Here is a 22,580-nt window from a genome sequence, read left to right on the forward strand (position 1 = left end):
TTGTGATTCAACCTTGGTGGTAAGAGACTTCAGACATTAGAATGTATATCTTAAACATTTATTAACATTTATTTTCAGAGATTGTGATTAGTATACAAACAGCTTCATAGTATGTATTAAACTAAATTAAAATTTGTAGGACTATATGCTAACAGTATGATGCCAGGCTGATGTCCAGCACACTTAATATTACCAATGTCTTTGAACCCTTTTTTGTTAAAAATGAACTTTGCATACGTCCTGGATGGGTAAAAAGCCATCAACATCGTTCATACAAGGCAGATGAAATTAAAAGTGTCATAATCAGGCCTGGAATAATTTAAAGTTTTGAGAGGTAGTGTTTCTTAAGCTTTAGCTTTTCTAATGGTGCTTGAAAAAAAACAAACCTAAATGTCTTGAACAGGATCTTATAGCAAATAAACTACAATTACAATCAGGTAGAAAATGTTTAGATATTGCATTTCATTATGTAACTACCTTTTTTGTACCTCAACAACAACAAAAAATCAGAAATGTTTAACTTTCTCTGTTGTCTATTCTCTTTTAACATAACAGCCCGTCACTTCCTCTTCTTACCTCCAGGTGGCGCAACTATAATTTAAAAACATAGTGTCTTGATACAAGCTTTTAAATGATTAGTGTACTTCTAGAGAATGTTTACAAAAAATGAAGTGTCTGCAAACATAATGCCTACATACTGTAATAATTGCAAGGAGTAAATGAGCTAAAACTACTTTCTTTGTGTTAATAAACAAGTAGGAAATGTATAAAAATAAAAATGTACGCTTATTTGATAATTCTACTAAATGCACTTACTGTCCAAACTGAAATTTCATTGCTTATAATTTAGAATCTTTCTTATCCAATGTTTACAGTGCACTTAATTCAGAGACGTTCCTCATAGCTGGTGCTTTGCACAAGTACAGGAAATCCCAGTAATGTTCCAGTTTATCATTCAGCCTTTCAGGGGGTTTTTTTGTAGTCCTTGGATTTCCAGATCTTTAACCTCAAAGCTATTATTTAAGCCATTAATTGATGAGATTATCTGTAGTTAAATGTCCTTCACATTCCAGTTCTCTCCAGAAACAGCACAATAGGATCAGTTGGATAGGAAGTCAATCGATGCCCGCACTAGTCTGCCGGTTGCCACATCAACAGCTGTGACTTTGATCTCAGTGTCTCCAAACTGCATTGTCGTGCGAATCTCCCTGCGTTCAAATGCTGATCCTTTTTCGTTATCACAAGTGCTAGCTGCAACTGCCCCTGACTCAAGCAGATCTAGCGTGATGGCACCACACTTCCTCACCCCATGGTCGGTAATGTAAGTTATGTCATCAGTGTCACTGCAGTAGATGTTGATGATGATCTTCCTTTGTCCCATTCTTGCTGGAGTGTAACTCCGTCTCACCACCTCACCCAAGGCCACCGATTGATCAACGCTTACAAAGCGGTCCAGGATGTCAGTGCACCATTCTCGGCCATCTTTGATGAGAAGCTTATCACGGGGGTGTCGGCCTTCCACAAAGCGGTTCAAAACCCCAACACCGTATGTTAATGGGCAGCGACGTACTCGGACAACCGTGGGGTCTAGACCAAATAGGACTGCACCCTTGAGGATGGTTAGTCCTACATCATGTGGAATTATAATACGGCAGTTCCGCCCTAGTGCATTTTGTGCTGCACGTTGAAGCATGGGTGACTCTGCAAATCCTCCAACCAAGAAGAGAAAACGCACACCTTTTACTTCCTCCTTCTGCATCAGGTTCTCTGTTAGTGTGAGAGAAATCAGTAAGACTTTAGAGAATTGACTACCAATCTTTGGTTTGGTGTTTGTTTGAGAGGAAATGTGTCTTACCAATATGTTTTATGATGTTGTTGATGGTCGGCTGGAAAAGCTCGTTCATGGCTTCCGCAGACAGCCTTAGCATCCCTTGAGATGACCACTTTATAAAATTCATACTGACAGAAACATTACACACTGTTAGAAACATACATTTTCAAGGACGTAATAAAGCTCTCAGTCAGTGAGACGTACTTGCTCTTTCGTAGGGCAGTCTCCACACTCTGCCCCCGGTGTTGCTTGTAGAAATCAATGAAGGAAAAGGGCAGCAAGATGTTTAAAGAGTTGGCCCGTCCAGGAGTCGCTGTGCGCTTGCGGGCTTCAAATGCAATGGTAAGGTCCACCCAAGCTGCTGGACGTTTAGCTTTAAAACTCTCAATGAAATCGGCTCCAAAAACCTGGCACAACATGGCCTCGAAGGCAAGATCCACACCAACTGCTCCATAAGGACCCCCTGAAAAAGAAAAATGCAAATGGGATAGGATATATAAATAGGATAGGGCTACATGCCACTCGATTTGCATGCTCAACTCGGTTTGTTTCAGATCATAAACTAAATCCTTTGGAATAAGAAATTGATTATTAATGGTAATCAGGATCTTGCATGTTAGGATGTGCTTCTAGACCAATAGGTCTTGAAAAAAACAAGTCTTAACCCTGACACCAATTCTAACCATTAACTATCCTTAAAATCAAGGTGAACTGATAGACAGCCTAACGTTTTCCCCAAACTACAGGTGTCCAATTCTGATCCTACAGAGACACTTTTATGTAATTTACTACCATCTTGGTAGTAAATATAAAAAAACATTCAAACAAAAAGGATTTTCAAGACAAGAAAAAAAACATTATCTTGTATTCAGCACAAAGAAAAGTCAAGACTAAATGAGTTTTTACTTGAAACAAGCTAAATAATCTGCCAATGGGATAAGCAAACATTGTTTTCTGTTTGAAAAAAAAAACTCGAAACTATTCTCGAAACAAGACCAAAAATCACTGTTAGTGATCACTTTTAGTATACTTACAGTACAAAAACTATATGTAACCTAGTTGTGTACTTGAGTGTACTTTACTGCTGTTATATTTAATGTATGGGCTAATTTAGTCCCAAGGAGTACTGAAATAGTGCACTTACAAGTATACTTGTATCAAAAATATTCTAGAACTTCCCTTTAAGTCACGCTTAATAAAATGAACTTGAAGTACACTATATTTTGGTAAGGGAAACACTACCTGGCAGTCTATATTGCATTACGTCACCTAAATGTGTGCTTGGACATGGCATTTGAGAAATGGCAGTTGATCCAGGAACATGTCCTACTTGGCAAAATCATGTATTCAATTGAACTTGCTTATTCATGACTGTTTACATCATTTCACTGTAGTCCTGAAGACGTGAAGTGAGGTAAAAAGTCTTCTTGGAGGTAGTTTTATGTGTGTGAAGGAGTAGTCAGAGTTGGTTCTCAACTAACCTGAGGCTTTGTAAAGCTCCTTCAGAGTGCCCTGTGGCTGTTCAATCTGATGCACTGTCAGATCCACTGTCCCACCACATGAGTCGGCCACAATGTACCGGTCCCCTTGGAGAATACACACAGTTAAACTTATTCAATCATCGGTTTCCTGCTTAGTAAATGTTACAAGCAGGAAATTTTTTAAGCTAACACGACTTATTTAAATAACACCCTGGTTCTTCTCTCTCTGACCTGCTGCAGTCAGGAAGATCTTTTACCAAACAGCCTTCAGACATTTATGATACAGTCTGAGATAAGAGCTTGGCTCCTGCCAACAGACTTTACTCAACTACACAGGAGTAGAGGGAGAAACGTGCATTTCTTGTTTCTTTACAATGGTGTAATAACTCAGTTTCACGGGAAATGGCCTCCTCTTTGTGTGTCGATACACATGTGTGCACCATTAAGAACTGCAAGACACTATGAGAAAGCAAAGCAGATCTGTATTTTGAGTATTGTGTGAGATAGACTGTAATAAACTCGATCCCTCTCTCTCTCTCTCCAGGAAACATCTGGAGCTAAAGATCTGATTATTTTGACCCTGCACCTTGTCATTGTGCCAGTCATGTAGAGAGAACTGCAAACACACACACTGCAGCCATGCGCTCAGACTGCGCAGCCAGTAATAACATACCGTGATTGCTTCAAAATGAGCGTCTCTTACACATATGCAAAGCAATTAGAGTCATATAAACAATATTATATAAGGAACAAGAAAGTGTGATGGGGAAAATCATATTTTAAAATTTTTATTTCATCTTATATAAAATTGCTCATTACAATACAATGCTGGAAATTATTACTTTGGGAAATATTGTTAGAATTTTTCAGTTTTCTGGTCTGTTTGAAAATGTTTTGCTGGTCTACTTGTTATCTCAAAGAATCACAAATAAAATGACACGTGTCTTCCTTAAAGCATAAAGTTTGTGATACTGTATCGACACTCTATATATCACACAGGTATCAAGATGTCTGTTTCATACAAACTATCAGGAACAATTTTAATCCATAGAAATTGCTGAATATAATAATAAAAGTGATGATAATGATGTATTTTTGATGCTAGCTAGATGGAAATCCATATCTCACCTGTCTGCATCTCAGACCATAATTCTCCAGTACCACTCTCCACCAGAAAAGTTCGGCTGTGCCTGGCTCTACGGAGCTGCTCGCGTGCTGGAAGACAGATTGTTTTCCTTTAATCTGTGAATCACTCACAGATGGGCAGCAGTAATCAAAACCTTATCAAATTAAAGCCAATATATTCAAAACTCGAGTGAAAGAGAGGGGGAGAGAATGCACTTACCTGGATCAATAATAAAGCAGTCGAACAGACTCTGATTTAATGAACCTATAGCCTTTGTTTATAAAACACAATCTTTAAGATGTGAGTGCAATTTACTTTAAGTATTGCTCTTATAACTAATAAAACAGGCTTGTTTCATGGCTGTAGTTTTATAGAGCGTGCTTTTAGTGAACCTGCTAAACTAAGAATGATCTCTGCTTCACTTTTGTTGTTACTAAGGCTATACTGTAATATATATTGCTGTATTTCCTTAGGAACTTTTTTCATGGAGTGCATTATTTCTAATATTTCCTTTCAGGTACAGCATGTGAACACTGGAGGACATTCCCACAGTTTGCACCAAACACACAGAGAAGAGAAAACTTTACCACACTTTTGGGACAATCTGGAACCCATTACAATGTTAAGCAGCATTTGAAACATTTGAAGACAAAGACAAAGAGAAAAGGAATATAAGAGGAAAAGAGGAGAGAAGTAAATAAACCAGTTTGAACTTTAATTACTCTAAAACCCATGTGATTTGACACAACAAAGAAACATTTGTGGAAACCAATTACCTCAAGATATTTAAGTTAACTAACTCATTGATAAAGTTACTAGAAATTCAAAGTTTTATTTTGCTCTACACAAACATGTTAACTTCAATTTAACCAATGAATAAATTAATTAAATTGTTTGCATAAACATCATATTGATATTAAACCTTATGGTTATATGCTAGGCTCAACTATGGCACATTTTTAAGATCACTACACAAAAAACAGCAATAAAAAGAAAAGAAAGAGTCTTTTGGTAGATTAAGGTGCCATGTCCCTTGATTTCCTATGGCAGTGAACATTACCCAATTGTAAAACATTTTACATTTTGGAATGTACATATGCTGACATACTTCTGAATAAGTAAGCAAGCAAAAATGTAAGAAGAATGGAGAACAAAAGAAATCATCTAGGGAACTAGTGTAAGCAGTCAAGAGCAGGGTGAGCTCATGGTCCACAGCACCTTGTTCCAATTATGATGTGAAATGTGTGTGTTTGAGTGTACATATATTTTGTTTGAGTGTAAAAGCAGGAATGAATAATCGTGTCTACACTATTTTATTTATCTTTTTTTTTTTGTATATGAATGTGTAAACAGTGTTTGTAAAAGAGTACCTTTTTATCTTTTGTCAAGCCCTGATAAGAAAAAGAGTGTCAATCCTTTAAAGAGGTTTTCTCAACTCTGTGACCCTAGGGACACTCACACCTTCAGGAAAATGTCATCTCTCTCTTTCTGTCTTAACCTAAACCACATGCTTTCATACTCACTAAGACCCATTTAGTTCTGAGTCTGACCCCAATCTGGCAAACTCCGTGCATAAACCTGCACATACCCGCAGAAACTAAAAACAGTGCTCTGTTTTCAAAGGATGAAAAACAATCCTGTATTCCCTATGCTTTAGGCATGGTTCCCATTTAATGTTTACAGAGAAACGTTATACACTCAAAGCAAAAGGTTTGAACTCCTTCCCAGGATCAATCTAAGAACTAGCGATATGGTATAATGCTAATTGGATGAGAATAAGAAAAAAAAAATCTTACCCTGCCTAAAACTGGAATCAAAAGGGCGAGACCCATCCACATCTAAACCATTGGTTAATGGTCGTTGACTGAGGTCAATGACCTGGTGTAGACGGAGCTTCCTGCAGTAGATGGATGCCGCCTCAGGTTCAAGAGCTATGAGGAGCTGCTCAGGAGAATCTGGAGTCACCAAACCTGCCTATAAGATAAAAACATAAGCCTTTATTAATTGTGTTTAAGTTAACATTAAGTAATTTAAACACCAATTCCAAAGGTTATAAATATGTAAAGTTATTTTATTAGTAATTTACTGTTTTTTATATAGAACCATCCTTCATAAGGTAAAGGACATTCTGGGAAAATATGAAATTGATACATTTAATATTGACCAAGATCATGCCAGCGATTGCAATCATAGCGTACCTAATGGCTTGTTATCTCATAATTAGACCTCATAGAGAGGGTCACATTTCAGCATTTCAACATTTTCAACTGAATGATTGGATTGTAATTTTTGCCTGAATGAATAAGTGTTTTCAATGAATTGGTTGAGTAAATAATTCACTGACTCACACATATAGACAATAATTTGTTTTGTTCCTAAACAAATCAGTGTTTTAAAGAAATTGGCTAAGTGAGTGTTTCAATGACATTCTCTTATACAGAGTCAAATGATTTTTTTCGTAATTAATCAGTGAACAAATCAGGTGAACTGAATTATTTAGTGAGTCATTCATAAAGACATTTATTGCCACCTACAGCTGAGATCCATCAGGAATACACCACCTGATATCAACATAAGTTTAACCCTAATTAAACACCATAGCAAAGCCTTAGCAACAACCCACAACATTCTAGTAATGGTTTTCTAAAAACACTTGTAACTTCATAACACCCACCCACTTCACTCTAGCATCAACTGTAAATTTCTATGAGCAAGTACTGCTCACATTTTATCAGAAAAGCTGTAAGCAATGAGCACATATGGCAGCAAGGTAACTAAAGATAACCAAGGTAACACATTGTGAAAGTAACAATCAGTTAACTGCTCCAATTGGTCATGGAGTTATGATGGGAGATGGTGGGCTGCCTCATTCCCCCTCTCTAGCTTGGCTAGGACAGGCGTGGTTTCCTGTGTTTGTGTGCTGGTCTTTTGCGTTGTTTAACCTCTGTGACACTGCAAAGAGGAAATTATCCTATCTAACCTCTAGTAAGGTTTATAGAAATAAAGATTTGAGACTACTGGAACAAATACTGTTCTGAGCCTGTTTAATATGTAGAGCTGTTGGTCTACATATTATAATTTATGGAGATTTTGGTGGTCTTAGTTTGAACAGCTGGTAGTGATCGAATAAACAGCATTTGGTAATTTATAGCAATTCCTACACTGCTGATTGTTGTATGGTCTGAGATGTACATATTGTGCCAAAATAATCTCTGTGATTGATTCCTTACTGTTTTGCTCATAGGAAAATTTACAACTCTGCAATACAGTATTTCACACAGACAAACACACACACACATACACATATATGATGGATATCAAGTTATTGTTCCCTCTTGGCACACTATACCTCTCATCAAAAGTCATTCAGTGTTCCCATGCATTTACTGTGTGTGTGCGGTGACTTTTGCATTTTTTTATATACGCACATTTCCTGAACTTCACTGGGGGGCTGCAGGACATCATGTTCAACATGGGAGTATGCATTTGTGTATGTGTGCATGAGAGAAGAAAGAAAGAAAAAAAAAAGAGCAAGAAAGAGAAGAAATTTGAATCATTCTTTACATTTTTCTTCAATCAATTAATCTATTTTACCAAATATGCAGCTTCTCGCATGAACTGCTTTGCCGGTTGCCGCCACACTGCAGGAACAGTGATGACCCATCGTACTTCATTACCTTCCAGCATAGAGGAAGACTGGTCTTTCACCTCCTGAAACACACACACAGAAACATTGCTACTTTTCACTTATCTAAACTACATTCCACAGATAACATTTTCATATGTCTATTAGTTATTGATATCCTCATTTCCGTTCTCCTCTAAAAAGTGCTGTGATGTGTTATGTCATGACCCCCATGCATGGCCAGAGGTTTGGGCAAAATCTCCATGTTAATGTTTTCCCACAAGCTTTCAGGGGCTCCAGGAAGGAGGAGGAAGAAGGTTTGGGTCCAGCCAAGACTGACTACAGATAGGCCCAATAACCTCCACCTCCCCCGACCCACACTCTTCACAGAGACTGGATGTGGTCTTGTACGACTGAAGGAAAAGTACATCCTGAAAGATTTGGACCACAGCCCACTACTGCTCTACATTATACTGGAGGTTCATGTTCAGTCTGGTCCTGGAGGGAGATTTAAGTTGCATAACTAAAACAGGCAACAAATGCCTGAATAAATAAAAGTATAACCAACATTTTTAAGAATGTTTCACAAATGTTCCATTTGTACCAACTTGATTAGTCAAAGTCTACAGGTCTAGATTAGTGGCTATTTACCCCAAGTGTAAATAGTGATGGATGTTATTTACACTGAGTGGAGAAAAAGTTTTGCTTTTTGGGGGGCAACTGCTTGTCACTAGTGCAGTACTCTAGTAAGGGATTAATATGTACTATTTGGATATTGACAGGTTCTCTTTAAATAGTAAATGTATCCATAGTGTATTTGGCTCCTTAATGGTTTGAATGTGTCCTTCTGAACTTTTGTTGAGACCTTGTTAAGTGTTTTGTGTGTTTATGTTCACCTTTAAAGCATGTTCTCTGAAAAACCTCAAGGCATGAGCAAACACCTCAATAGCCCGGACTCTTCTTCCACTAACAGACTCAAGCTCGGTCTCCATAGTGAGATCCTGTAAAAAGTAAGAGAGCCTGTTGCAGAAATTCTTACAAAGATGTGAAATAAATAAGACACCTCCCTTATGCTCTGCTTCAGACAACAGATGTTCTTTGACGGTTGTGTGATACCTTATGACCCAAGCTGAGCAATTACTCTACCTGAATAAAAACATAGTCGAGATACAATAGACGCTCTGCTTACACTGGTGCTGTGGATTTTCATTTTGAATTTGTCAAAGTAGAGCCAATGCCTGGCTTCCTCAGGGTCAAGGTCATGATAGCTGTCTCGAGCTGCAAAGCCAAAACTGTGGAACCGGAGATCAGGGGTCAGCAGTAGACAAGTTGGACTCTTCTGATTGGCTACACCAGGGTCGCCACCCTCCCACCTTCTGTAAAATAATAAATAATAAATGTAAGGGAAAATGTAAGGTAAGAAACGTATTGGGGAGTTATAATGTCATGTTATTTGTGTTAATGTCATAAATACCTCATCATGTGAATGGTCTCAGGATCTTCTGTGAAACTGAATGCATAGCCACTGGAGGTGGTGCCAAAATCTATCGCAACAACCACAGAAAATGGACGAGCCACACGTGGTCTAACCTCTGTCCGCTACAGAGAGAATGGAAAAAAAAAGCAAACAGAAAGAAAATAAATCTAAGGCCTTATCACTTTTTCAAAGGGGTGACTTTACAAAACGTTCTCCCTGGTACGGAGAGTAGCTGACCCCACCTTCTCCCTTTCTTCTCTTATCTATAAATCATTTCCCTGACCTGAGTGTTACTTTGGCCAAACACATCACATAAGAGTGTATCATTTATAATATTAAGGTCATGTCACTTGTTTTTTTTAGTCATGTAAAGCTGATTGGACTGATTTGTGTTGAAAAATGTGAGATGCAGAGCAGTGTAATGAAGACAATAAATGCAAGATCTAGAGGAATTTTGTTTGGAAGCTTTTCTTTATAGCACTTTTAGAACACTGTACTGCACAAGAAGCTGCAAAAGATGTCTGCATGTTTACATAAAACAATGGGCAAAGTAGCACAGTGGAACACAAAAGGTGATACTGGAATGGAAAAGAAAAGCAAGGTCTTTTTTTAGAGCTGAACACATTTTAAAAGCTTCGTTAATGTCAACTCTTGTGTGCAAGATACGTCAAAATACAAAAGATGCAAAATGATGCTCTGTGTCAATGACTCCCAAGGGGTCACTCACACAAATGCATTTGTTCATAGAAAAACATGAGATGCAGGCACTGGAAAGGAAAAATATCAAGCATTGGGCTTCTGTTAACTCAGCTATGCTTTCAGAATGCCATGTTGTGCTTGAAAAAATGGAGAAGCAGCACTGACAATAAATACATATTCCATGTGTATAGCTACTGGGACAAGGCTATCGGCTCAAGCAGTGGCATGAGTCGAGTAACTGTGTGATGCCCAACCAATGGCAGACAAGGTGAGTGTTTAAGAAACCTGTTCGAAATGATTTTCACTAATCCTTTTGAGACACTATAGTTGCACAGAAACCTGCTTCAAGTTATACAGGAGTAAGTCAGTTTTCAAACAAAACATTTTTGTGCTGCCTCAGATTGCAGTGCAATTTAACTGGAGGATTAGCTAATGATAGTTCTGCTTTAAACCGACTGACTGACTGCTAAGTAAAGAAGCATAATTGCATATTTCTGGTGATACCACATCCTCTTTTAACATTATGTAGTTTAAGGAATCTGACTTTGGCATTTAATCCAGTTCAGAGGACAATGTTTATCATATAAAGGGTGCATGGTAGAGCCAAATGTGTCTGTTGAGATCTTACTGGAGAGGGGGATGGAGTAAGAGGTGTGATACTGCATTCATTTCTGGAAGGAGATGGAGAACCAGATGGAGATGGAGAGGCTGATCTATCTTCACCTGAAAGAGAATGAATAAGGAAGAAAGGAAGAAATACTATACGTCTATAACTTAGTAGTTGCTTATGTACTGTACTGGAAAACACAAGTTTGGAGCTCTTAATTGCGGCTAGGCAATTAAGAGACATCTAGAATTTCTGGAAAAAATACATTTCTGCTGTCTGGGCAAGTGCCCAACTGGCATGTGTTTACCAGCATATAAGAATTTCCAATAGATGTTTTCTTTGGAAAAATAGTGCACTGTATTTTATATAACATTTAAGCTTATGTTTGCTGATTGACTGAATACATTTATAAAACAAATGGAAATACAGCTAGCTCACAAGTTTTTAAAATTATGATAAAACAAGTAAAAGCCATAACAGATCTACAGATCTTTCCCTCTCCTTTTCGTGACGTGCACAATGACATTAAATAATAATACGATTTTAAGATATGGCTATTACACCTAACAATAGTGGCAGATCTGAATGCCGGCTTGCAATTAGTTGTGGGCACTGGAAGATTGAATTATAACATTTTTATAAAAAATGACAGTCAAAACAACTACACCACTGTGCCAACAACTGACATGAAAAATCAAGGGCAGAATTCCAAGCAATCCATAATTCCTAATGCGGTCAAATGAACATATATTTTCCAGAACAAAATGAATTCCATGGCAAACACTTTATTAACATGTTGTGATGCCTCCATCAAGGTTGCTTTAATATGCCTGCAAATGAACGCACACTCAAACATGGGTGGAATTCACTCAAGGGTATGACAGGAATGTTATCGACATGTACAGATATTCTCAAGAGTGCAGAGCGAAGATAAGAGAGGGTAACACCCCTGTCCAGTATTGTTAATGGAATAGACAGGAATTACAGGAAAATTCCTGTGGAAATACACGTGGATGACCACAGGTTTCTATTCAGCTGTACATTGTTCTACATGTCTTCTGTATATAAACTTGGTTATGTACTGTGCAAGTACTTGTTAATATAATAGCTTATGTAATCTACAGATTTAATTTTCCCAAGTGTTAATTATGGTATAAAATCACAAAGAATCCGTTTAATGAATGTTACCTGGCACTTGTAGACTGTTGGTATTAAGCTGAAGGACATCTGCCATTGTAGAGCTCACAGGACCTTTACAGCCTAGGAGGAAAAAACTCAAATGAAACCTAAAAGTTTTTTTTTTTTCTATTTATTAGAATTGAAATAATGTTCTTTTTGTGTTATAGAACTTTACATTTTAATCAATATCTCGGATTGCATTACTAAGTAAATTGAAAAGATGTTTATTTTTTATTTTTTAAACATCATAATAGGTCGTCCCAGCTGCAACAAGAAAATCATGGCATGATGCTGGTGGGTGTGTATTAGTCAGGCTGTCTCACTAGATTTTAAGCTTCCCAAAGCTCTTGTTGGGCTCGGTTTTCCTGACCAAATGATGTGAAACTGGAGAGAAACACAATAAACATTGAAATGTAATAAGTAAATGTTAAACTATAGTCTGAGTACTCTAATTCTGGGTTAGTTACAAAAAAATGGATTTATAGTTATTTCTTTTATGTGATGAACACAGAAGTTTTTGAAATCCAGCCTCATGCTCCCCTACCCCCCAAAGTGTTCCATTGCCCTCTATTTTCCCCATTACGGTTGCCATAATCTTTTCTTTGGACTCTTTCCCATTTTCTTTTTCTTTCACTGTTCATTTTAAACCTTCTCGGTGCCTTTAGACACAGGGTACGAGGGAAGCAGCATTCCCTTGACAGCGTGTGTGTGTGTGTGTGTGTGTGTGTGTGTGTGTGTGTGTGTGTGTGTGTGTGTGTGTGTGCATGTTGTACAGAAGAGAAAAATGGTTTTGGAAAATGAGAAAAGGTGGAGAGGGAGAGGTAAGGGGCCTCCCACAATGCTTGTTTAGGAAATGGATCTGACTGAGATATACTCTCCAGATGCTATCCGCACTGTTCTTGCACTAGCGCAACAAAGAAAAAAGTACCATATTTTGAGCACTTCACAGCACTTCACTTCAAAGAATAGTTAGCGGCTTTGGCAGAAAAGGTAGAAATATAAACACATTTAAAAGGTAAAAACTTTCAAGTGATTAAACACTGAGCTTGATTGAATTCAGATGATGATGAATTTTCACCGGCTCTCCATATGGTTTCAGACACACTTCATATAGATTACAAATGACATCAAAGAGGCTTTCTGGCACTGAGTCCAAGTCATTTGAAACAAAGACACATAATATGTTCATATTCCCAGTCACTGTAAAAAGGAAAAAGCTAACTAAAATTAAACATTAAAAGCATTTTTATTATAATAAAAGGAAACACTTGCAAAAAAATAGTTTAGTTTAAGTTCTAAAGCTAAACTAAAACTATTTAGTGATATTAAAAACAAATAGTTAAAACTTAAATATTCAAATGATCAAATATAAATAATAACACAGACGATACTATTATATCAGTGACATTAAAATAACACCATCTAGTAACCTCTTTATATTCATCAGCATCCGTGACGTATTGTCAACTGCCACCAAAAATCATTTCATCTCGTTTCAACACAAACGCAAACACACCTCCTACTTCCTCAAAAGCTTTTTAGGAAAATCTTCTTATTAATTTCCACCCTTGAGACGCAGCGACAGTGATATTTGCAGAAGCCGAGGTCAAGTATGATTCACTTCTTTCCAACTACATTATAATTATAGCCGGTTTAAAGGTCAATGTGCAAAGTCATATTTTACTGTCTGTCAGGGAAACACAGTCCGGCTGTCAACTTAAATCCCATTTGTCTCTTTATGTCATACTAAAACATCTCTGGAAAACCCAATCCCATTCCCGTAGGTCATCACGGCACAGAACACAAAGCACTGCACCTGATGTTGGCTCCATATACATTTCGCTCTTTTAACACGTCAGCTTTCTACTCACCCATTTGTTTAAGAGTGTTCCGTTGTACCCTGCCTGGGGTTGTTCAGTCCCCAAAGTTTCGGAATCCCCAAAGAAATCGGATGTTTCTGTAGCGGTCCGTGTAGTGATGCCTAACGGAAGATTCGGCCAAAAGCGCGAAAGAAGAAAAGCCCTGTATTTTTGGTCCGGGGTAGTTTTAACTGCAAACGAAGAATATTCCTGTGACTTTCTTTGTTTCTGTGTCCCAGCAGTCAATCCCACATCTGCTGTGGAATGTCAGGGAGGAATGGTTGAGAGAACGGCACGCACACATTACAGGGACTGGATATGAAGGTTGCTGTAGTGCAGGGGGAAAGGGAGGGGATCTGACTTCATACTGACACAGATTCAATCACTGTGTATCGGTGTGTGTTTGTTGGAGAGAGAGAGAGAGGGTGGGGAGTATTTGGAGTGGCAGCGTGCACTGATTAAGTCATCCGACCCCCTTCTCTCCTGTTCCCCCTCTTTTCCTCCTGCCCACCCCCTGCACCCCCATTCTTCCTCAGCTTCTCGTCCAGCTCAGTCTTTTTTTCTTTCCTGTCTATATTCTCTTCGCTCTCTCTTTTGTTTCCTTTACACTCTTTAAAAAACTTTATAAACTGGAACGATCTCGGCCAGATTAAAACTGTACAATATCCAAAAAAGCTTCATATGAATCCAGCTCATCTGTATTCCATTAGTCTGACCTGCTCATTGAAAGCCTTATTGAATGCACATTATTCTCAAAAGAAATAAACAGAACAGTACTGCTGACAAAATAAGCCGTGGTCACCATTCTGGGGTGTCGTTACGGGTAGCGGGTATGCGTTTGTCCTTTAGAAACAGGGAAGAGCTACACATGACACATAGAACCTAAAACTAAACTTAAATATGAATATTAGATGAACACTTAAAACATTCAGTAAAAACTTAGAAGGGTTGCATTGGCAATAACTCAAATAAAATAAGTTGAGTGCGGCTAAAAATGGCTAAAACTAATAATAATAATAATAAAAAACAGAAAAAAGCCTGGAACACTACATAAAACATTCCAGTGTACATAAGTATAAATTAATCAATAAGAAACAAAAAGAAAAATAACTTTGTATATATATTTTTTAACACATAAAACATAGGCTATTTGACTGTGAAAGTATATGTATTTCCCTGTTAAATATATTTTTACTTTATACTAAATGTATTTATTTAGTTATTCAGTTTATTTATTTATGAGATAATTCATATCATTTACTTTTAAAAGTAAAAGCATGCACCATTACCACCCTAGTAAAACAGTAATATTTAAAATACATTTATTTCATGCTATGTATTGTTCAAATATATCAACATACATATTGTTCAATAAAATAAAAAATTTAATTATAACTATTTTTACTACCAGTGTAAAATGCAAAATGTATTAATATTCTGCTTAAAATGTATTTTTATGTCACTTTAATGTAGCACAATCAAATATACTTAAGTATATAGTTGGCTTTCAGCATCAGCACAATTAAAATGTATTTAGCTGACTTATACGAAACAGATGAAGGGTATTTTTAATAACCACATGTAAATCTATATTTTAGTAGCCTACACTTAGCGCAAAATAAATGTATTTAAAATACATTATATTATTTATAAAATATATTTATTTTTACTAGGATAACATTGTAAGTCAAATACTAAAGTCAAAATATAAAATTCCTATTGCCAATACTTTCTGTGAAAGTTGCTCAGATATGCTCACAAGTACTCTCCCTCTAGCCTTTTCTCTCTAACAAAGAAAACTTTTTTATGAAACCATAGTTTTTCTGTTTTTCTCAAATATAATTTTCCTGAGTCTGCACCACATTACCAATGGCATTTACCTTCATAAGCCACTAGGCCCACTCTCTGACAAAGGTCAGGGACCAGCAGACTGGATACTTTTTTTTTTTTTTTACTGACAGAGACACTCACATGTTCTCTGTTCCATAATTGACTGTAATTTGGAGTATTCATTCATAACTATCAGCTGACCTATTCCGGCATATTCTGGCCAGGCTATGTATAAACACTCCAGACCACACATTGCTTTCTTGGTCAGACGGGAAGCAACCAAGTGAGTGGAGAGGAAGTGAACAACCCCCGACCAAGCTAGTCGTGCTGCACACTGAACCAGGAAGTGCTTTGGCCCTGATCACAAACACACCCTAAAGCTTCCTCTTTTATACACCACCCTTCCGCTTTCAAAAGGGCTGCCCATAACCTTGCTAAACGTTGACTTTTCTTTAGCAGTCAGAATGACAATATGTCATTTTCTTGCTCATTTCATCCGTTGAAAAAGTTCAGTTAATTGTAGTAATTAGTTCTATAACTCATCTACGTTGTATTATTCACCGACAGACCTATTTTAATGAGAGCTTGAATGCATGAATGTCATGTGAGTGTAAGTACTATGTTCACATGAGTATATATGCCTTCCACCCCGGCCTTTCCTGTGACTGTTGTCTGTACTTGAGGAAAAGGTGGGTCCACTCCTCTGACCTCAGTCACACACACACACACACACACACACACACACACACACACACACACACACACACTGCTGTTTTCATTGAGACTCCCAAGTTAACTCTATTGTATTGCTAGATTTTACTAAATGACTACAGCCACATCATCAAAATCCATCCGTCCACATGAGACTTTATAGAGCAGACTGGGATAGGCTGGAGGACCTTGGGACGTGGTAACCCAATATTACGGTGGTTTTCCTAAGTAATGACATTCTAATATTGTAAGGAAATAAGCAGCAGAATAGCAACAAATCCTTGGGGGAAGCAGCATTTGGTGAACTGATTTTTTGTCAGTTAAGAGTTTTGGAGAAGAAAATACAGTTGTGATGAGAATCATTTCTAATTTAAGGATTCATAATGCAAATAAAATCTCCATTAAATAACTTAGCTATGTAAAGCGTATGGCCTTCTTCCAGCAGCATGGAGAAGCGGTGCTTTGGATTCGGAGGGTTGTATTAGTTTAAGCAGGTTTAGCAATCCTGGAAATAATCAAGACAACTGCTTCAGATGTAAAATGCACCTATGTACTAGGCCTGTAAAAGAGTCCTACCGAGGAATGCTTAGCAATCGAGAGTTGTTTAGCGTAGCTGAAGCATTTAAGCTTGTGGACTTCCCATATTTAGTTTCTGGTAAGTTTGAAAGTGACCGTGCATGCCATTTTAAATGCATGAAACTACAAAATACTATCCTGCATGTTGCTATAACATAAAGTATTAATGCAACTACCGGCCTTTCCTCCCCAGCAGAGATCATTTTGTTAAACGTTTTAATACAAGATAGAGGAGTATAATTATAAACAGCTTCTTTACGCCACCTGCTGGACACCAACATAACCTCTTAAACTATGAAATCAGGGATCCTCAAAGCTTACCCCCAGAGTCCAGTGCACTGCAGAGTTTAGCTCTAACCCTGATCATACACACCTGAGCATGCTAATCAGTGTCTTCAGGATCATCAGAAAGTCACAGGTAGGTGGACTTGAACCTCCAGGGCCAAATGTGAAGAACGCTGATCTACACCAAGGCCCGATTTCACGGCGAGGGCTTAGCCTAAACCAGGATTAGGCCATAGTTTATTTAGGACGTTTAAGTATTTTTTTTTACTTTTATATATTTTTTAATAATAATTATTATTATTGTGTGTGTGTGTGTGTGTGTGTGTGTGTGTGTGTGTGTGTGTGTGTGTGTGTGTGTGTGTGTGTGTTTAAAAAAAATCACAAAAATAGAGCAACATATACCAAATTTAAAAATACATTTCACAGGCTCACCTAATGAATCCGTAAAAAAATAGATAAGTGAATAATAATAATATAGTTTACAAACGCCTACGTCCAATTGAAAATAAGTTTTAACATTGAAAGTGATAAAATGCAACGAAACGCAGACACGTCCAATCAGTGAGCTGTGAGTGTGATCAGCTGTGGTCACATGACGAGCACGTTTGAAACATCAAGAAACGCTTCATCTGTCAGCTCTTCAGCGTGGGCTCAAACTTTCAGAAGTCACTATCCAATCAGATAGGCCCCCGTCTTGACTGTCTTTCCTATAGAAATATTTCCTCAGGTCCGTTTGTTTGATGTAGTTATCAACGGTCATCGGAGGATTGGACTGACTAAAAGTAAGTAGAGAATAAGAAGTTATTAAAACATTACACAATCAGATATGGAAATAGGCAATATATACCATATTAGAAACCAGTATTACAGTGTTACATTACTCCTTTTTATTGCGAACTTTGCATATGACATTTTATGAGAAGGGGGAATGACAATTTTCCTTGCTTAGCTTCGTATTGACATTTTGGAAAACAAATAAACCTGTTTTTTCAAGCAGTTCTTTAACAAAAAACATCCCTGCATAAATATGCGAAAACAAAATATGGCGCTCAAATGAATAAATTGAGAATTGTTTGAATATGCGATACAGCGTGTAAAGACATCAAAAAGGAAGCTCGATTCATGTTTTCAGTGCCCCCTTAATAATGAATCTGTTGGTTTGAATCTTTTCGATGAACCTTCACAAAGCGATTCGTTTACGATTCATTGTGATTCGAAACGGCATTTCATGTGTAGGATTTGATTATATCGTTTATTCATTATCGTCTAAAAATTGTAATGGGTGAAAAAGCGCTACTACTATTACTAGTAATAATAATAATTGATTATTATAACAACAAGAACAATAAAAGTAATGAAGCGTCCGTCCTCGCCTGCACAGGCTGGCTTGTCAGGGGTCAGGTTATGACGCACTTACGTAACTACGCTCAACTGAATTGTGTGTGTTTTTGTTTTTTCACCAGCTCTTTGAAAACAAACTACTCGAAGGAACCGATTCGACGGAATGATTCAGGCTCACTCTTAGTACTTTATCAAACATGTTTTGTGCGCCTCGATCAAATAAACAAAACTTAGACACGCTTTCAAGCATTGTTCGGAGTAGCCTGTGAATTTTACTGAATAGGTCGGTGTTTTTGTTGTTGTTTAGCTTCTAAATGTCAATTAGCATGTCTTAAAATCTGTTCCAGACGCTGTTCGTGCATACTGTCATAAATATGCCGATTGATCAAACGATAGTGACTGCATTTTCTTCATAAACGCGTTGTGTTTGAAAGAGACAGAGGGAGGAGGGTTGATGCATGTTTGTTTAAGCAGGAACCACATGACCATCTTGCTCGTAATGTGTTGTGTTTCTCTAATGGCAGTCAGCCATCTCATCTCGGCTCAACTACCTTGCAAATTAGGGATTAATCATTCCGTACAGTGTTAACTGAAGCTTGCCGCTAGATCTGAAGAACATTATAAGCACCAGCAATGCCAGGTAAGATATTTGCAGTGTTATCGATCGGTTTTTCGCCTGCACGGTTTTCCTCTCGGTGTGTGTGTGTGTGTGTGTGTGTGTGTGTGTGTTTGCACGTCTCGACCAGAATTCACCGCGTCTCCGTGTCTGTCATTGACTTAGACGCTGTCTTAACGTCTAAAAAGCGACGGAGAACGTGGCCGCGCAAAGTCGTTCTTGTTCGGCTGCACGTTGAATTTGGATGGCTTTGCTCCTGCGCGTTTGACACCGCTTTATTCTGCTACTTGTATTTGTGTATGAAGTTCTAGATAAACCGATAACTCTAATGTCGTGTCTGGGGTCGTTGTGGCCCGTTTGGGCTGTCGGCGACCTTTCTCGTCAGTTAACTGTCGTGTGCTCTGTCCCGTCTTGAAGGTACATTCGCGTTGCTCAGAGCTATTTGTTCGTCCTCCTAAATTATCCTGCTTTTCTCGGTGTAATGCTGCAAAAGTGGATTACATAATTGGCTTGAGTGTTTATAAAGCGCGTGCGGAGGACGGTGTAACGGATAGTTCGGTTCTCGGGTTGTTTCGGTGAACTTCGTTGCGTTTTGACGCTTTTTGTTGGTATTTGTTGTTTACTTTTTTCTGTTTATCTCTCGGCGCCTCAGTATCAGAATGGTCGTCTAGAAGGAGGACTAGCTGTGTCTGTCTTTCGATATTTCTGACAGTATTATTTGTATAAACACGCATAATATCGTGTTGTTCTGCAGTCTCATCTGTGTGTTTTGAAGGAAACCACTGCCGTGGTCAGCTCCTTATATCCACCCTGTTGTCCAGACCTAGCTGTTTTTCTTGTACTGTAGGTGTGAGGAGGAATCTTGAACCTGTAGTTATTGGAGGCTTTGATACGGTGACCTTAATATCGTTGAACATTGTATTTCTTGGTGGCAATAACACGCCATAAAACGGTAGATAGTAGGACACTAGTTTTGACTGTGGACTATGGCATGGTACATGGATGCTTGGGACTTAGGCCTCGTCCTATATTTTAAAATGAGGGCATGCTGAGATTCAAAAACAAACTGTAGCACAGTTTTCTGCAGTGCAAGTCTTCACCTGCTTACACAAAAATTGAATTGAACGCCTTTGTTGTCATTGTATCTGTCCGTTCAACAAAATTGGAAGAAATTAAATACTCGTCGAACAATTTCTGCAACCTGACACTCAAATACCAGAACCAGACCCCAAATCTGCGAAACCATACTCTAATGCTCCTTTGCTTAGCTTTCAATTTTCTAAGACACTTTTGCAAAAACGCAACACCCAGTTTTCTATGTAACGCTAAAAAAAATCTATTAAAATGACTATTATTTGAACACTGACAGAAGGATGTCAGAGATCCATGTCATTTGATTTGATGCAACAGACAAGTCCAATCAAGACCTCGGTTCACGTGTCAGATCTTCACGGTTGGAGAAAGCAGGATTTCAATTTCTTGCAGTCTACAAATATAATGGGAGCAGCTCTGAATTGCGCTCTACAAGACAACCGTAACTGCCAGTTAAGAGAGTAGAAATAGCTCTTTGTTACTGTAAACGCTGCTCTTAATGACCTACCAACTGTTGTTTAAAGGACCATTCCACAGGTGCAATAACGTGAAATAATTGTGCATTGAACAAGATCTGGAAAGTTTATTTGGACTTTATTTAATTCTATAAATTTCAGTTTGCTTCTTGTTGATTAGTAACTACGTGTAAGTCATGCATTGAAACAATGTTGAAATGTTTGTTCAAACATTAGAGATTGCAGGATTGATTTGTTTTGTCCTTGTACACCGTGAAGCAATGCATGCACTTGAGAATACTCCGTATACAGCCACGATCACTAGCTCCCTCTGTGCTAACTAGTGGCCTGCTTGTCTGTCTGAACCAGTAGTTGAACAGGTGGCAGATTGTCATATGATGTTCTGGGTTCTTTCTTTTTATAATCAAGGATTTAAACCGTTGAATGTTAATTGTTTAACCTAAAAAGTCAAGTTACAAAATTACAAATGGCGGTGGGTGCAGAATTACGGCTAAATATTTTGCCAGAAACCTCATATGTGCTTGTTTAAGTTAAGGTCTCGGTATGCTATTACCTGTCAGGTGTGTGTGTGTGTAGAGAGGAGAGTTTAAAGCCCTGTAGATCTCTCATCCTCTCATGTCATCACTCACAGATGAGCTCATTTCCTCCAGTGATGTCACTGCTATTATTAAGCTTTAAATCTCTGATCTCTCATACACCAACTTAACACACATTAGCCAGACAGCCACATTTTTTTCTGAGTGTGCGGTTGTTGAAATGAACCGAGTACACTGCATATTACTCGCTCTCTTTTAATGGTATGGGCATTATTTCCCATCATGAACAGTAATAGTCCATGTTTATTTCAGTGAAGTGCTTTCACTTATAATAGAAATGGCTGATTTGCTGATTTAATTGTGTAAAACTACTATTTTGATCAAACCTTTTGTCAGTATGATCAAATTTAAAATTCTGTCAAAAGTAAATTTTTTAGAAGCATGACTGATTTTTATTTGCGCTTCCATCTCATTGGTGAAGGAAAGTCAAGTGTAACGTATTGTACGTGTGTATCGTATGCACATGCAACAATAAAAATGCTGTTGGTGACAGTTTATGCAAATATTTATGCTTTAATTGTCCGTCTGTGGGGGAAAAAACATGCAGCAGGCTAGTGTCTACCTATTGCACATGAATAATACATGATCTTCTTAAATATGATCTAAAATGAAGTGTTTGATCTGTTGTCCTAAAGCATCGGGGCACTGTTCCCTCTAGTGTTCACAGCAGGTATTACTGAAAACATGAGCATCTGATACAAACATGCCCGCATTTTGAGTTTTGATTGTTCAGATTTATTTTGCAGGGTACAGGGTTTAAATAATCTGATTCAAACTGATGAATATATAAGACAGGATTGATTTTTAGGTTGTATTTTGGTTTATTGTTTTGATGTATAAAGTTATTTACAGACTTTAATATTGCTTATAGGTTATTGGGGGGAAAAACCCCAACTAAAATAATATACATTTTTGTCATTTGTTATCGCTATCAATATCAGACATGATTTCTGTATTATACATCCCGTTTCTGTATTTTTTTCTTTTAATAGAGCCAGCAGAAATGAACGGGCTGACATAGGAAAGACGCCGGGCAGCGGAGTTCCAGGGAGTGAGGGAAAAGATCCAGTAGCCAATGGGCATGCAGAGAACGAATCGAACCCCTTCGCCGAGTACATGTGGATGGAGAACGAGGAGGAATACAACCGGCAGGTCTGTGCTAACACCGGCCCT

At 37.9% G+C, this 22,580-nt stretch overlaps 1 protein-coding gene and 1 pseudogene across 2 annotated transcripts; one reads left to right on the plus strand and one right to left on the minus strand.

Annotated features, from left to right (window-relative positions):
• Window positions 1-89: 89 nt before the first annotated feature.
• On the minus strand, window positions 90-14,230 carry LOC122348097 (heat shock 70 kDa protein 12B-like). Of its 2 annotated transcripts, XM_043243363.1 has the most exons (14): window positions 13,897-14,230; window positions 12,349-12,409; window positions 12,035-12,106; window positions 10,868-10,962; window positions 9,538-9,662; window positions 9,253-9,439; window positions 8,960-9,064; window positions 8,033-8,149; window positions 6,235-6,412; window positions 4,441-4,527; window positions 3,313-3,417; window positions 2,036-2,294; window positions 1,856-1,959; window positions 90-1,767 (listed from the first exon to the last, which is right to left on the minus strand). In XM_043243363.1, the coding sequence occupies exons 3-14, from the start codon at window positions 12,078-12,080 to the stop codon at window positions 1,100-1,102; spliced, it is 2,076 nt and encodes a 691-aa protein (XP_043099298.1). In that variant the 5' UTR covers window positions 12,081-12,106; window positions 12,349-12,409; window positions 13,897-14,230; the 3' UTR covers window positions 90-1,099. The 2 variants fall into 2 exon arrangements, with proteins under 2 accessions (XP_043099298.1, XP_043099297.1); XM_043243362.1 differs by lacking the exon at window positions 12,349-12,409.
• A 4,512-nt stretch (window positions 14,231-18,742) lies between these two features.
• LOC122348109 overlaps window positions 18,743-22,580 on the plus strand; it is a 5,765-nt pseudogene continuing 1,927 nt past the window's right edge.

This window comes from Puntigrus tetrazona, chromosome 7, assembly GCF_018831695.1.
Source record: "Puntigrus tetrazona isolate hp1 chromosome 7, ASM1883169v1, whole genome shotgun sequence".
In the NCBI taxonomy this organism is placed as follows: Eukaryota; Metazoa; Chordata; class Actinopteri; order Cypriniformes; family Cyprinidae; genus Puntigrus; species Puntigrus tetrazona.